The sequence below is a fragment of the Peromyscus maniculatus genome, chromosome 18 (assembly GCF_049852395.1).
Source record: "Peromyscus maniculatus bairdii isolate BWxNUB_F1_BW_parent chromosome 18, HU_Pman_BW_mat_3.1, whole genome shotgun sequence".
Taxonomy (NCBI): domain Eukaryota; kingdom Metazoa; phylum Chordata; class Mammalia; order Rodentia; family Cricetidae; genus Peromyscus; species Peromyscus maniculatus.
The window spans coordinates 6,218,516-6,234,976 of record NC_134869.1 but is presented as its reverse complement, the minus strand read 5'-3'; the positions used below and the strand labels follow the sequence as shown (position 1 = coordinate 6,234,976).

At 42.0% G+C, this 16,461-nt stretch overlaps 1 protein-coding gene and 2 long non-coding RNA genes across 10 annotated transcripts in view; 1 reads left to right on the top strand and 2 right to left on the bottom strand.

The window, feature by feature from the left end:
* The window catches only part of LOC143269243 (disks large homolog 5-like), a 97,907-nt gene that overhangs the window by 67,770 nt on the left and 13,676 nt on the right, over positions 1 to 16,461 (top strand). For 5 of the 8 annotated variants that reach the window (XM_076554306.1, XM_076554305.1, XM_076554307.1 and 2 more), the window contains 4 exons: positions 5,590 to 5,659; positions 7,047 to 7,119; positions 9,717 to 9,802; positions 16,189 to 16,348. In XM_076554306.1, the coding sequence (XP_076410421.1) occupies positions 5,635 to 5,659; positions 7,047 to 7,119; positions 9,717 to 9,802; positions 16,189 to 16,348 (344 nt within the window). In that variant the 5' untranslated portion in view covers positions 5,590 to 5,634. Of the gene's footprint in view, positions 1 to 5,589; positions 5,660 to 7,046; positions 7,120 to 9,716; positions 9,803 to 14,004; positions 14,229 to 16,188; positions 16,349 to 16,461 lie in introns of those variants that run through there. The other 3 variants (XM_076554310.1, XM_076554311.1, XM_076554312.1) reach the window with 3 other exon arrangements.
* On the bottom strand, positions 1,991 to 6,870 carry LOC143269300 (uncharacterized). The gene is made up of 2 exons (XR_013045700.1): positions 5,400 to 6,870; positions 1,991 to 2,174 (listed from the first exon to the last, which is right to left on the bottom strand). It is a non-coding gene; the product is annotated as an uncharacterized LOC143269300 (long non-coding RNA).
* Positions 10,494 to 15,332, bottom strand: LOC143269295 (uncharacterized). Its single transcript, XR_013045695.1, has 2 exons — positions 14,945 to 15,332; positions 10,494 to 11,600 (listed from the first exon to the last, which is right to left on the bottom strand). It is a non-coding gene; the product is annotated as an uncharacterized LOC143269295 (long non-coding RNA).

Sequence of the window (16,461 nt, the reverse complement as noted above, 5' to 3'; positions counted from 1 at the left end):
CAAATGAGTCTGTCAGATACACTAAGCCTATAGGCTGAAGATGATGCCTGAACACCGCGGAGAAACCTCAGATGATTGTCCAAGCAGCTGGCTGTTTCTGTCAACTCAAAATTTCTTGGAAGTTGCTTGCTTGTACTTCCTGTTTTTATTTTTGTTAGCTAATATTATTTCCTTCTTGGGTCTCTGAGGGTGTCGAAGATTAGTTAGTTATAGGATAGAAAGTGAATTAGATACAATAGGCTAGATAATGGAATTATTTTCTCTGAATTTGTCAAATACAAATGAACTAGACATTGTTTAGGTATTATTTGTATATATTGTATATAGTTATTGTACTTTTGTATATCGTTTTTCTTATGTTAGTTATAAGCTTTTACCTTTTTTTCTTTTTATTAAAATAGATAAGGGGAAATATGGTGATATTTTATTTGTATTAAAATGTTATTTGTATGTTAATAAATAAAGTTGCCTGGGGGTCAGAGCTATTAGCAAGCCATAGTAAAGCAGGGCAGTGGTGGCGTATTCTTGTGATCCCAGCACTTGGTAGGCAAAGCTAGGTAAGTCTCTGTGTGTTCAGTGATACAGCCAGTATTGGATACACATGCCTTTAATCTCAATACCAATCATAGAAAACCTGGAGGTCTAGACAGACAGGCCGTGACAAGGCGGTCATGTGGTTGGGTTTACAACCAATGAGAAGGCAGAACAGAAACACTATAAAAAGACAGACACATAGGAAGTAGCTCTGGTTCAGAGAGGTAGGACCACTGCAGGAGGAAGGGTAAGATTTTAGCTCTTAGCTCTGACCTCTTGGCTTTCTTCTTTGCATTGGTTCTGTGTTTCTTATTTAATAAGACAGTTGGTTACATCTACAAGGTGAGGCGGGACAAATACTAGTTATCCAGGGGGGCTCTGGCATTCTAGGCCCCCAAGAATCGTTCTAAATGAATGATCCAGGTTTTGTATAGAATTCTAGAAAAGGAATAAGGAATCCTTGTTGCAGCAGATGATACAGAGAAGTTGAGAAAGAACAGATTGGGTTCTAGCATGGTGATATGGATTATTCTAATGGAGAGGCAAGAGTTTCTGGTCCAGAAATATTAACAGACTAGATACTCTGAAGATTACATTTAGATTACTTTTTTCTCAGAGCTGAGGACCAAGCCCAAAGCCTTGTGCTTGCTAGGGAAGTACTCTATCACTGAGCTAAATCCCCATTGCCAAATTTTTTTAATTTAATTTTATTTTACAATACAATTCAGTTCTACATATCAGCCATGGATTCCCTTGTTCTCCCCACTCCCGCCTCCCTCCCCTTCCCCCCAGGCTACCCTCCTATTCCCACCTCCTCCACGGCAAAGCCTCCCTCAAGGACTGAGATCAACCTGGTAGACTCTGTCTTGGCAGGTCTAGTCCCCTCCTCCCAGGCCGAGTCAAGGGACCCTGCGTAAGCCCCAGGTTTCAAACAGCCAAGTCATGTAATGAGCATAGGACCCGGTACCACTGCCTGGATGCCTCCCAAACAGATCAAGCCATCGACTGTCTCACCCATTCAGAGGGCCTGATCCAGTTGGGGGCCCCTCAGCCTTTGGTTCATAGTTCATGTGTTTCCCATTGCCAATTTTTTAAGGACATATTTTAGAGAAAAGTCAAAAGGAAATGGAGGATTTAAGACTACCAATGTCTGATGCTATCTCAAGATGTGAAACGGAATGTGATGGACTGATCGTGTTTTTCTTTGGGGATGTTATTTTTATAAAGACAACACACTTAGTAGGGGGTTTCCTAGCATTGAGCTCAGCAGCACAAGGACTCCCCACTCAATGACTAGTCTGGAATCCTTTAAGTAAAGTGGAGATGCAGCAAGCTGATAAAATGAAATGTAGAAGTGCCTGCAGTTGAAAGGTCAGGATGAGATGGGTCACTCCAGAATGTTAATCAAGAAAAGTCAGAATAAGGAAAATTAAATATAGGAGGAAGTCTGACAATGTGTGGGAAAAGTCTTTATTTGCTATTGCTTTGGTGATTGGTATTACACATCATCCTCGGAGTATAAAAATAGTACAATGGGATCCTTCTTTGAGAAAACATGTCCACATTTGATATGATATTGTATATTAAGTTCAAGTCTCTGAAATCTTGTAAGAAAAAATGGCACATCATGGACCATGTTTCTGGAAAAAGAAATAGAGAAGAATTACTGAAGCAGATTTTGGTTGGAAATATGTTAAACATATATATGACATACAAAATCATGAGAAAGAAAATCAGTAAAACAATCCAGACAGGAGTCCAATAGAGTCTGAATATTGATAGACACAATTATCTTGATGCCTGCACTATCCACTTAATTCTAAATTCAGGCTGTCAACAAAGACAATGCTCTTCTGATGAGGATGACATCAGGGCTCCCTTTCTACCCTTATTCATTGGGCTGTAGATGGCAGCATTCAGCATTGGAGTGAACACACTGTTTACATCACCAAACCTACTGTAATTCTCTATGGTAATGTGTAAGAGAAGAACTGAGGCAAACTGACAGTCATGTCCCAAATAGCAGGCAGACCAGCTTTCAAGCACCAAATGCAAATCATGGTTATCTGAAATATCAAGAGTATGAATATAGCCTCAGTGCAGTTTCCAGTGGTCTTTTGTCACCATCAGCTTCTGGCTCTGCGTTTTAGAAATTATGTAGACAGAAGAAATCACCTCAGTAATTTTCACGTATAAAAAGCAACAGTCAGATTCATGAGGCAGTACTGCCTTGATTAATTTAATTATAACTCACATGGGAATATAATCAGTCAAATAAGAACACTAACACTTTCTTCACAATTCCTCCCAACACATAATCATATTTTATATAAAACCTGATAACTCTGAAATGCTTGTAGCATATTACAACACTTGAAATAACACAGTATCTTCTGGGCATGACAGGACTACTGCACTCATGAGCTCCAAGGTCAAGCGGTCAACATTCTAGTATGGAAGAGAAAGGGGCTCACTGCCCCCACCCCTAACTGAGAAGCTGGTGGTATTTGGTGGCTTTTGGAGGAAGAAGAGTCAGTTTACTTTAGGGTGCTGATGCCAGGTGGTTTGAACAAACTCAGCGATGGCTCTAACACATGAGCATATGGTCATGCAGTGTTGCCCTAGATAGATGATTTAAAACAAAACAAAAGGCATGGATTTAGTAATGTTGGGGTTAGCAGAGTGGATCAGGAACCATTTGAGAGGAATGTGGGGTAATATGATCAAAATACACTGTATGCATAGATGAAATTCTCTATTTAAAGAATTTTAAAACTGTATTATTTAAAAGTTTGCAGTTCAATAGCATTAAAAATCTAATACAAACTTATCTTTTTTACTTTATAATTTTTTACTTTATAATTTAATTTAATTTTACATATCAGCTACAGATTCCTCCCACCCCCCGACCCACCCTTCCTCCAATTCACCCCCCATTCCCATCTCCTCCAGGGTAAGGACTCCCCTGGGGATTCAGCTCAGCCTGGTAGATTCGGTCCAGAAAGGTCCATTCCCCTCCTCCCTTCACCCAGGCTGAGCAAAGTGTCCCAGCATAGGCCCCAGGCTACAAAAATCCAGCTCATGCACTAAGGACAGGTCCAGGTCCCACTGCCTGGATGCCTCCCAAACAGTTCAAGCTAATTGACTGTCTCACTTGTCCAGAGGGCCTGATCCAGTTGGGGTTTCCTCAGCTATTGGTTCATAGTTCATGTGTTTCCCCTAGTTTAGCTATTTGTCCCTGTGCTTTTTCCAACCATGGTCTCAACATCTCTCGCTCATACAATCCCTCCTCTTTCTCGCTGATTGGACTCCCAGAGCTCCACCTGGGGTTTGGCCGTGGATCTCTGCATCTGCTTCCATCAGTCATTGGATGAGAGTTCTACCATGACAGTTAGGGTGTTTGGCCATCCGATCACCAGAGTAGGTCAGTTCAGGCTTTCTCTCCACCATTGTGAGTAGTCTATTGTGGAGGTATATTTATGGATTTCTGGGGACCATTCTAGCACTTTGCTTCTTCCTATTCCCATGGGGTCTTCATTTGTCATGGTCTCGTTCTTTGTTCTGCCTCTCTGTTCTTGATCCTGCTGGTGTCTCCCACTCACCTACACTCTCTTTCCCCCGACCCTTGCGCTTTATTACCACCCCATGTCCACTTTGCTCATGTATATCATCCATTTCTCTGTCACTGGGCGATCCCTGTGTCTTTTTTTAGGGTCCTCCTTACTAGGTAGCCTCCCTGGAGTTGTGAGTAGCAGTCTATTCATCCTATGTTTTACATCTAGTATCCACCTATAAGTTAGTACATACCATGTTTGTCTTTCTAAGTCTGGATTACCTCACTCAGGATGATTTTTTTTCTAGATCCATTCATTTGCCTGCAAATCTCATGATGTCATTGTTTTTCTCTGCTGAGTAGTACTCCATTGTGTATATGTACCACATTTTATTTATCCATTCTTCAGTTAAAGATCATCTAGGTTGTTTCCAGGTTCTGACTACCACAAAGTTCTCTTGTGGTATGATTGAGCATTTTTTGCGTATATGCCCAAGAGTGGTATAGCTGGATATTCTGGGAGATCGATTCCCAATTTTCTAAGAAAGCTCCATATTGATTTCCAAAGTGGCTGTACAAGCTTGCATTCCCACCAACAGTGGAGGAGAGTTCCCCTTGCTCCACATCCTCTCCAGCATAAGCTGTCTTCAGCATTTTTTATCTTAGCCATTCTGACAGGTGTAAGGTGGTATCTGAGAGTCATTTTGATTTGCATTTCCCTGATGATTAGGGATGTTGAGCAATTCCTTAAATGTCTTTCAGCCATTTGAGCTTCCTCTGTTGAGAATTATCTGTTTAGCTCTATAGCCCATTTCATAATTGAACTGCTGGGCATTTTGATGTCTAATTTCTTGTGTTTTTTATATATTCTAGATATCAGCCCTCTGTCAGATGTGGGGTTGGTGAAGAACTTTTCCCATTCTGTAGGCTGTCGCTTGTCTTGATGACCATGTCCTTTGCTCTACAAAAGCTTCTAAGTTTCAAGAGGTCCCATTGATTAATTGTTTCTCTCGGTTTATGTGCTACTGGTGTTATATTTAGGTAGTGATCTCCTGTGCCAATGCGTTCAAGACTACTTCCTACTTTCTCTTCTAGCAGGAAGTGGTTGGGGTCTCGGGTGGATGGGTGTGGGGGCAGGGCGAGTAGATTGCAGGGTCCACTGGGAAGTCGTAGAGAAAGGGAACCTTCCCAGGGGAGCCCTGCTTGCTGGCCATCAACTGGGGCCCACCTAGGAGGGTCTTCCCCAGGAATGGCTGGGCCCAGGGATGGGACCTAGGGGCAGGCCTCCCTGGGTATGATCCCAGACACTCACCTCTGGTCCAGATGGGAGCTCTGGGCAGGATCACTTTTATCTTCTTAAAGAAAAGTGTGAGACAGTCACTGTCACCACAATTCAGATTTTTGACTTGGGACTAGAAGATTTTTTTCTGCAGACACAGATGGTCAGTATGGCTCAGTTCATTCACTTATGCTTTTAACTATCTTCTTTTTACCATCCTTAGGAAGAATTTCATAATGCCTGTGATTATTATTGAGCATTTCCACAAATGTTTACATCATGTTCAGGAAAAGGTAATCTTAAGTGGCATTTCATTTTTCTTTCTTTGGTGAATAAATATTTGACTATGAAGCACCCTGGAACCTAACTGAAACATGAACAAATAGGAAGTCGTGTGACTCCGTTACTTAAGTTTTGTTGTTGTTTTTTTTTTTTTTCAGACGAGATTTCTTCCAGCTAGACAGATAACAGTCCTTCCATCAAGAATCTTACTCCCAGGGTTAGCTTTAATTAAGAGTAGCCATAATTTGAAATAAATGTCTACACAAATCATTCACAGTGCACTTTAATATCCATTGTTCTCTAAATTTCAGAACCATCAAAACCCCTCTAAGGCAAATCCCCAAGTTGATCATGAAAAGTACCAGGGAAGGGACACTGAGATGGCTACTTAGGTGAAAAGAGAGAGTTTCCTCCTCCCAATTTGTTTCTTTGTCTTCACATGAGCAGAATGACAGAATAGTATGGCATGTATTGTTTGTCATCTGTCTGTCTGTCTATCTATCTATCATCTATCTATCTATCATCTTCCCCTTCTCTCTAAATAAAGATATTGTTTTTAAGTACCCATCAGTAGATTTCCATATATTCATCGTATGAATGTTTATTTTTATAATGACTGAATAAACAAATACTGTTTAAAATCATGGGAAAAACAACTTTGCTAGGAGATAATAGTTTTTAACCATAGTCAAAAGAGAATCTGCCCCTTAACTTTGTGGCTATGAAACTCTCAATCCTTCCCTCATAAAAGTGTGGATTTCTACTTTGTTTTAAAGGACCTATCATTTAATTTTCTCAAGTCCATCTATTAGTTTGGTAGAACCATTGGCTTTGTGCCAGTGGTTTGAATCAGCTGTGCCTGTGTGAAGAAGATAGCACTGTGGTGTGAGGCTAGTGTTTGTATTCATGTCATAAAGATGTTGACAATTTAACTTAAATGGAAAATCACTCCAGGCTCAAAATTGTTGTAAATAGAGAGGGAGGAGGGAACTAATGTGAGAAAAGTGGCAAATTTTCATATCCCTTCCTCCTACTTGGTTTGTCTTCTGTTTCTGGAGAAATAAAAATGGTGTTGTCTTATTGGGTAGGACAGTTTCCCAATGCTTACATCAATCCTATTAATCTCGGTAGGCACACCTGCAAACCCAGAACAATGGAAGCAAGGGAAGAAGTATCTTGAGTTGATGGAACCCTTACCTGTCCCTCATTACTCCATTTTCTCAGCACAAGAGATGATTATATACACACGCTCATTGGTCAAAGCCAAGACATGCTAAGCATGTGTTAGTCAATGGCATCGGCTAAAAAGAGAAGTTTTCACCACAGTGATTTAACTACTTAGTAAAGAAGTAGCATTCCCTATTCATTATGCAATTTGTCTTTCCTATATCCTCACAGGTCTAAATTTGAAGTTTCCTACTGAGGTCATCCACCTGATGAGTACTGCAATGATGAGTCTCTTTATTGGAAGGTAATGTATAGGATTCTAAAAAGTGGAGTAAATCTCACTTCTATAAAGGTTCAGATGGTCAAGGACCCATTTTCTATAACAGACCAAAACCATAGGTAGACAAGGAGAAACTCTTAAAATGCTGTTCTTTGGCAACTTCTGCTGTTTTACCTGATGGGGAGCACTGGTAGGGACAGTTACTAAGCAAGGACAATGACAAGTGGTTTCTTCTAGTGTTATATTTCTCCTGAAGCCCAATGGATCAGGAACTTTATGAGATTTATCACACACATGTGCCCATTCCCAGCATTACTGATTTCATCCTGGACTGTGAGGCTCTTGTTCTAGGAGACATGATCATTCATTTGAACTCTTATGATACCCAGAGCTTTTAGGTCCCCTTCTTTGGCTGCTCATAGCCTTCTTTTTCTTTAGTCTTACCTCTGTTTTTTGTTCATTTCTTTCCATTTCTGATGGCTGCCACCTTCTTCTGCCTTTGCTGTTCTTGAAGGATTCAAGGGTTTCTGCAGCTGAGATCCTCTCTCAACCCTATTACTGTCATCGGGAGTAATACTCAGAATGCTATCCTCAGTCATTTTATTTCTGGTATCAGATTGGGACATTGAGTACACCAGGAACAAATTAGGCCTCTTGGAAGTATTTCATATGTGGAGAACCGAGTGCTTGTTTTCCACACTGCACAGAAAGTCTCATTCCTTCATTAAAATCCCCCTTTTCATCATATTGAGAAATAAAATACTACTGGGAAATAACATCGTTTGAATGGGAAGGAGGGAGGGTCACCTGCCTCAAATACAGGAGCATGGAAACACACCCAGGAAGATCCTGCAGGGCTGGTTACAATGTTGGAATTGGGTTGGGGGTACACTCAGAGAAGCCACATGCCTAGCTGTTGAAAACTGCCTCAGAGGTGCCTCAGCAGATAGACAATATACCTGTGAGGATGCTGTGATGAACGGCTGGCAGAGGTAACTTGAACAGTGCAGACCCCAGGAGAAAAATCCCTCAGGTTGAGTGTGGTTCCCTCCATTCTGCACTTAAGAGACCAAAACGAGATAGATTGCATGCCTCTGTGGGATACACATTGAGATTAACTGTTGAAAAAAGAAAAGGCAGCCAGGCAGTGGTGGTGCATGCCATTAATCCCAGCATGTGGGAGGCAGAGGCAGGTGGATTTCTGTAAGTTCAAGGTTAGCTTGGTCTACAAAGCAAGTTCCAGAACAGCCATAGCTGTTACACAGAGAAACTCTGTCTCAAAAAAAAAATAAAAAATCAAAAAAAGAAAAGAAAAGGCAAAGGGGGAAAAGACAATAGCTGTGGACATGGCTCAGTTGGCAGAATGATTCCTACCATGGAGGAAGCTTGGGGTTCAAACACAACCCACACTCAACAAGTTCCCACTTCTTTAGTCCACACAGGAGGGACTGGAGAGTTCAGAGTTTGTTCAGCCAGGATATTTCTTTTAATCATAGAGCAGTTTCTATGCCTAGAGAGGTGAGGAGGTTTGGGTGCAACCTGTGGTATATTGTGATTTTCATTAATTACTTGATGTCTCACAAAGGCAAGTTTACATTTTTGTTGAGTTCCTATCCCTGTCAATGAACAAGGAAGGATGTGGGGCTTTTCATTTCACCAGCATACTGACAGTGTAGAGTTCCAGCCCAAGATTTGCTCCTCATTTGTTTTTGAATTCACTTCCTAAGTGTTTAAGGCTCTGCCATTTCAGTATTAGAGAAAGTTGAGGTTCCCAGCAGCAGCCATGCTCACAGAGTCCATACAGAAGTGTCTCTGTGAGAAACATGACCTCCTCCTGGACATCACTACTTCTTGAGTATACTGAACAGACTGCCTGATAGTGCTGAACACAATCAAAGCAGAAGAATATAAAATATACTTCTATTCCACCTGGCAAGATAGAAAACCAAGTCTGAACTTAGGTTAATGTACAGGAATCTCTGGGATACTTGTGGAAATGAGGGATTACTTCCATGTCACTCTGAGAGTCTGAAATTGGGAACTGGAATCCACATAACAATTCATATGAAAATAGAAGGGTTGACTACATTAAGTCATAGTACTGAAATTCTTTCCTATGAATATATTCTTTCTCCTCCATATATTAAAAACACATCAAAAATCATGCCCTACATGATAGTTCGTGCCTTACATTACAGGACTCAGAAAGCATAGACAAGTAGATCTCTGTGAGTTCAAAGTCAGCCTAGTCTACAGAGTGAAATTTAGGAGAGTATTGCCTGTCTCAAAAGACAAAACAAAAACAATAAAAAGAAGTTACCCAAAATAAGGTGGGGCATAGTGATGTACACTTGTAATCCCAACACAATACATGCAGAGGCATTTGGATGTCTGTAGGCCAGCACAGGCTACATGATGAGTTTCAGGACTACATACAGAGACTCTGTCTCAAACATCATCAACAATAAGAATAACAAAAAGAAACTGAATAACACATGAACCTACACATGAGAATAGTTTGTGAATGTTTCAGTAAGGATCTAATATCCAGGACACTAAAAATCTCGCTTCATTTTCATTTTATGTGTATGGGTGTTTTGCCTGAATGTATGTCTCTGCAGCACATCAATGCACTGCCCAAAGAGGTTGGAAGAGGGCAAAATGTCTTCTGGAACTGGAGTTAGAGAGGGCTGTGAGCTACCTTTTGGTGAGTGGACTGCAACCTGGGTACTCTACAAGAGCAATCATACAGTGAAATTTGTATTAATGCATCTGAGTAGTAGGTCCTAGTAATTCATACTTTGAATTACAATTTGCAGAATATTTCAAGGTCACTATTTGTTGCTCTGTACATTCAGCAGAGGTTACCATTTCTAATGGGAGCAGTGCATTCAGTAACTACTTGATAAGTTAACATGTACACTTGGTGAACATGCACTTTCCAGTTATTCTGGTTCCTACCTATGTGGAAAGATGCTGATGTCTATGTTCCATCATTAATACAAGGCTAATATTTTTACTTTAAATATTATGTTAATTTAGTTTTATATTCATATTTATATTTTAAGTTCTTTGAGACAGTTCTATTCCTGGAAGTGTGTCCTAAGTTCAGCCCAAGGCAAGGGCTGCAAGCATCAAGCATGAAGAATTTGCACAGACTTAATGGTAAATAGTCATAGATCCCTTAAGGACCCATCTGTTAGGATATCTGTAAGTAAGTTCTCTGAAATCTTTTTAGAAAATAAATGTGAAGGTAACATAAAGGGCTGTAGTTGTTAGGACACATCACTCACTAATGTTAAAGCAAAGGGATGATGGCTGCATTAGCCCATTCCCTGATGATTTAGCCAAACTCCCAATGATGTGTACTATGCAACGAAGGGAAATGTTAAGCAATAGAAGACACAAATTGCATTTTACTAAGGAGTACACACTTAGAAAAACGCTCTCTTGGAGCCAGAGAGATCAGAAGTCATTATGTTTTGGGTACATCGGTTTTCTTTTCTAGGCAAATGTCTAAGCAGAAATAATACATTTACGTACCTCACAATATTAAGGGCTTTAAGAGGCCGTGGACAAAAACAGAACTGGGTCATTCCTGCAAGCTTTGAGTGTCCTGGGATGATATTAGAGAAGATGGCTTGCTTAGTATGGTGACTATGTGCTGTCCCTGCATCTCACTTTCAGCATCAGCATCAGCAAGGTTCTAGAGTGATCAGGCAGATGACCTGGGCATCTCCATCCACATGAGTGTTTGTGAACTGTGCCAATTTTCTCTTGGCTTCTGAGGTCAGACTTGAGGGTTGTGAAACTAAGCTGTATCCTGTGCCACTCTAAATGAGGTTGAGGAGGCTGTCCCCTGGTTACCTGAAGGATGTAAAATGAAGGAAAAAAGCTAGCTGACCAATGAGACCCTAGAGAACTAGAAGCATTTGGCTGGTTAAGCTTTTAGGCTTTTGAGCAGCAGTTCAGCAGAGATCCATTTGGATGAGAACTCAGAAGCTTCCAGTCTCAGGAAACAGGATCAGCTGAGGAATTGGCAAGATGAGGTAGCTGTGGCTTGTTCTGTCTCTCTGACCTTCCAGCATTCACCCCAATACTGGCTCCCAGGTTTGATTTTATTAATAAGACCTTCTAACAATTCTGCTGCACCAGGCCTCCTTCTTAGTTGCTGGAATTTGCAGGCAATCCATTATACCTTGCTTTCTAGATCTTTTCACATCTCAGATTGATTTGCAAAGTCATATCTCTCACATTTTCTCTCTATCTCACTTCTCTCCTCTGCTTCTTTACCCCAGCACTGCTCTGCGTGTTCATAAAAATTTTCATACCAGTTTTGGCACATGCATTGCTCTTAAATTTCAATAGGTCCTCGACTTGGTCTCTACAAGACCTATTTAGAAATAAAGTTAATAATCACATTTACAGCCCTTGGTTCCATGCTTTGGTGGCGAAAGTCCAGAGATGTGCATTCCAGGCTGACAGGGGGCTCCTCTTTACAGGGACTGTCAAAAGTAGAAGAGTGAGTTTAGGCTATAACAAAGTTCTTTGATTCAACAACCCTGAGCCTCTCCCCTTACCAGTCCTTCTTGTGATCTCCTATGTGTATTGGACCCAAAGATAGCAGTACCAACCATTCCCAAGCATGTAGAGTGTAACAGGTGGCTCCAGACCAAGGAATTTAACTTTTGTTTGCCGGTTGAAACACCATAATAGTGATGTACATCATGTTCTATCCCATGATTATTGAATGTCTGGTGTGTGTGTGTGTGTGTGTGTGTGTGTGTGTGTGTGTGTGTGTGTGTGTGTGAGTGCATATGCATGTGCATGTGTGTTTCCCACTCAAGGTGCCTCTACATAGTCTAGACTGAGCACTGCCTTGCCACTGACCTTTCCTTTGTCTATTGATTCAAGATTTGGACCATCATACACTTCCTAGAACTGTTTGTTCTAAAGATCTGAGGGCTTAACTGGGCGCATGTGTCTACAGCCAGACCTTTAAAGAGCTAATTGCTGGGACTCATCCCCGGCGGTGGATGGGTCCAGCAGAGGATGTAAGGCATCAGAGGGGAAGGAAGTGAGCAAGGCCATGGTGGTCGAGAGACTCTTGCAGCCTGACTGACTAGCAGCCAGAGTGTTTCTTTATTTATACAGAATTTAGTTATCAGGAACTAGAACATATCAGTTTTTGTTTTAAACGCATGTTTCACTTCCTTTTGCTCATCTTTTAGTCATCATTAATAAACTATGACAGAATAGAGTTATTATTTCAAATCATTTTCCCTCAAGTTTTGACATCATTAATAAACAGAGTTATCATTCTTACTCATTAACCCCATAGCCCAATTTTTTGAGAACCTAGAGGCATTTGACAGCCTGTGCTCAGGCTGGTTGCTTTGGGTGCTTCAAGGACACTAGACCAAAACAAATCTTCAGCCACTCTGGGCATTTTGCTATGTCTCAAGCAATGTATTATTAACTCTCAGTGGTCAGAGTGCCCAGGAAAAATCCTCAGGCTAAAGCTGCTGCAGTTATTATTCAAATTCTGGCATAATACAATCAATGTTCACATTTATAACTTTATAGAATTTGTCTATAAGTCTAATCCTGGCATTCTGTTGTTCCTTGGTCAAATGACATTATAGTGGCTCTACATGAGCTAACTTCTAAGAGAGGGAGGTCCTCATACTTTTATCATCTTTCCACTCCATACTTTGCTCATCAGTATGTCTCTGTGTAGGGCAGAGTTGTATGCCACATAATTGTCTGAGTGTACAGTGGGAAGAACCTTGTAATATGAACTGTGGCCAACTCCTCTTGACCTTTTTGAATTTACTTTGTTTTGAATATCTTGTTCCAGTGTAAGTATAGGGACACATGTTTCAAGAGTGTCTCATAGCCTTATGAAGAGACCTCTGGCTTCTTTATATGTCACAGCCTACAAGGTGTAAGGAAGACCTTCAAGTAGATAAGGATATCTCCCTAAAAGCAGGGTAGAAATAGCATGTTCAGGACTTTCCTGGGTAAGCTCAGAAGCAGCATTCCTGGGAGAAGGTATAAATGATTCATAAGGAATTTTCCATCAACCCAATATCCTCAAATTGTACAAATATTAATAGTGCCCAAGTATGTAACAGGTGGAGATGAAAACCAAAGGTGGCATGGCAGCCATGATGTGGCTCAGTTTTGCTGGATCTTTGTCACACAGCTGGCTTTCTAACTTCTGCCATTCCATTCAGATATGACTGTGCCAGCTAATCACATCTTCACTCACAGCCTCATAGCTTGAGTGAGCTCTGTTTACTCTCAAGGGGAAAATTTTTTTTTTTGAGACAGGGTTTCTCTGTGTAGCTTTGTGCCTTTCCTGGGACTCATTGGTAGCCCAGGCTGGCCTCGAACTCACAGAGATCTGCCTGCCTCTGCCTTCCAAGTGCTGGGATTAAAGGCATGCGCCACCACCGCCCATTGGAAATATTTATTACTATCTATGTGACTTATCTTTGTTTTGAACTCCCGAATCTCTAAAAGTCTGAAGATCTTCCCCCATGATGTTTACTTCAGAGTACTCATCACTCCTACTCCCCATCATCCTGACACAATTTCTTAGCATCATTTATTTCTCATCATTTTGAGTATGCATCTGAAGCAGGGGAAGAGCCATTCCTGTACAGTGTTTTGAAAGTGAGCCTTCAACTCCCCATAGATAGTTCCTAATGAAGCAGAGAGCTAGATCTCTGACTTTGGAAGGAGAGTGTGCCAAAGAAGTTTCTGTGTGACCCCCCAGAGGGACTTCTGATATGGCACCTTGGTTTCAGATCATTTTGGAGTGAAGTAGTTATCAGGGAGATAAAGGCTGTACTGTGGACATCAGCCAACTCCTCCCTGGACATTCTCTTGTATCTTGGAGAGCCCTGGCATTCCATGTGATGTCACCAGTGTTGTGGTAACACCAACTGCCATTGGGGCATCTGTTCATTGCCTAAAGGTTTCACTTGCAGCCATGCTGGCAAGACTGAGCAGGCTCCTTGGGAGACGGAAGGCAGAACATAACGAGACTAGAGAGAGGAGGAAGGAAGCTGGCCTTCATTCTCAGTGCCACACATCAAGAAATAAATGGTTCTGGGGAAAGTACAGTGAGTCCTGAACAAGGGATGGGGAACTTCCTGAAGGAGGAAAGGCTTCAGCTGGGTTTTTCACAATGGGACTCAGGATCTTGGAGCTGTTTGGAAGTAATGGACCTATTATGCTTCTCTGAGTTCCTAATAAGCAGACCTGGAGTTGAGGATTTCTGGTGGTTAGTTTGGGAGAACCAGGAATGGTCAAGCCTGCAGCTGCTCTGCTCAGGGCCTCTGCTTTCACTCCAAGTGGGAAGAAGCATAGGAGGGAGAATGAGGCTTCAGTTACAGCACTGAACTTCACCCTCAGTGGACATTGTTTGGTTGTGTGATGCTAATAACAGGCAGAGTAAAGTCCCTTGGCCAGAGTTGGAGGTTCTCATTTTACCTCATAGTCACTTGCAGGGCAGGAGCCACCAAGCATTGTTGCATTTCAGTGACCCCTAAGGTTCCTGAGTTCCTGCCCGCTCACTAGCCAGTCATCTTTTCTCTAACTTGGGTGCAGGAATGGGCCATCACTCTTCCTGCAGGTGTTTGTTCTTGGTGTCTGAGGGCTCACCTGAGGATGCCCAGTCCTTAGGTATCTCCAGTCTGTCCTGTCACTAGGTGATCACACCTTTGCTAACATCATGATGGATGGACTGTACTCTGCTGAAGTTTTGGAGAAATTTTCATCATTACCTATGTGACTTATTTTTGGTCTGACAGGACACTCATAATCTCCCATCACTCACCCACAGTGTAACATCCCTGTTCATCTTTCCTGATATCTTCATTCACTTCCTGGAACTTATCTTCCTCCTCCATCATCCTGATCTGATTTCTTAGTATCCTTTACTTCTCATCTTATTGATTAGAGATCTTAAGGAAGGGATGAGCCCATTCCTGGAGAGTGTTTGGAAAGTGAGTCTTCACCTCCACAGGTTGACCTAGTGAAAAGTTTCTTATGAATCAGAGATCTCTTGATGCTGAAGGTGCTGAAGGCCTTCCCCTGTGTGTCAAGGAAGGCTACTGGAAAGGGAAGCTTGGCTTTTAGTGAATTGAGGAAGAGATAGTTATCAAGTAAGTGATGACAGTTGGCAGTGACTCTAACAGTTCCTCCTCTGAACATTCTATTGTCTCCTGGAGAGCACTTGACAAGATCTGTGAATTCACCATGGTTGTGGTAATACCATCTGTCCTTGGGGCATACCTTAAGTGCTTATAGGGCTCACCAGAAGACATGTTGGCAAGATTAAACACAGTGGTTGGCAGAGAGATTTGGCTTTCTAAGGAGGAAGTGAGGCTTGAGGTGGACCTTCCAAAAATAGGGTTCAGTAGCTGGGGTCTTAAAAAGAGGTCTATGCTGCTTCTCTGGATTCCTGAAAGGGCAGACTCAGAGTCAAGGATTCCTGATGGTTAGTTGGCAGAGAGCCAGGAGTTGTCAAGGCTGCAGCTGCTGTTCTGGGAGTTCCTTAATTTCATTTTGAGTGGTAAAGAAGGCCAGCAGGAGTCACAGACTAAGGAGTGTCAGGGTAGGGTGTTCCTACAGTTCATTGTCAGTGGATTCCTTTAGGTTCCATGGGTATCTGATGTGAGTACCAAGGAGGGAAACTCCCTATCCATGCACCAAGGTCTTAGACATTCAGTTACTTTTAGTCCTGGACACAGGTGAAAAGGGATTGGTGGTGCTAAGCACTAGGGACTTCAGGACTTTGCTGTCTCACGTCAGATATGAGCTGATATTTCCAGAGCTGCATGGCTGGGTAACATATGCCTTCCAGGGACAGTGGAGCTGCAGTAGGGGCTGGTGCAAAGTGACTGGGGACAGAGACATGGCTTATGAGCCCCAACTTGAGGACAGCTGTCCTGCTCTTTGGGTCTTCACTGGGTTCCATGCATTCCCTCTTTCTCAGGCCTCTTCTTGGGACTAAACATGATCTTTCCTGGCCCTGTGCCATATAGCCGTACAAATTCACTTATGTTCATCTTTATACAGGGACTACTGGAAAGGCTTCAACTCCAACCTCCCTCACTGAGCAAGAACAGCAGATGAACAAGGTGGATAGACTGACCCGTCAGCTACAGATGATGACCAATGAAAGGAATGAACTCTCTATAATCCTGGCCAATTTCACCAACAATGATTTGAACAACAGGTAGTCATTATGTCCAGTTCTATGGTGATTATCTTGATCCTACTGAGTGAACCCCAGCAATCCTCAGGTCATTGGAGGCTGTGCCTTCAGGGTATCCTCATGCCCAGGCTAAT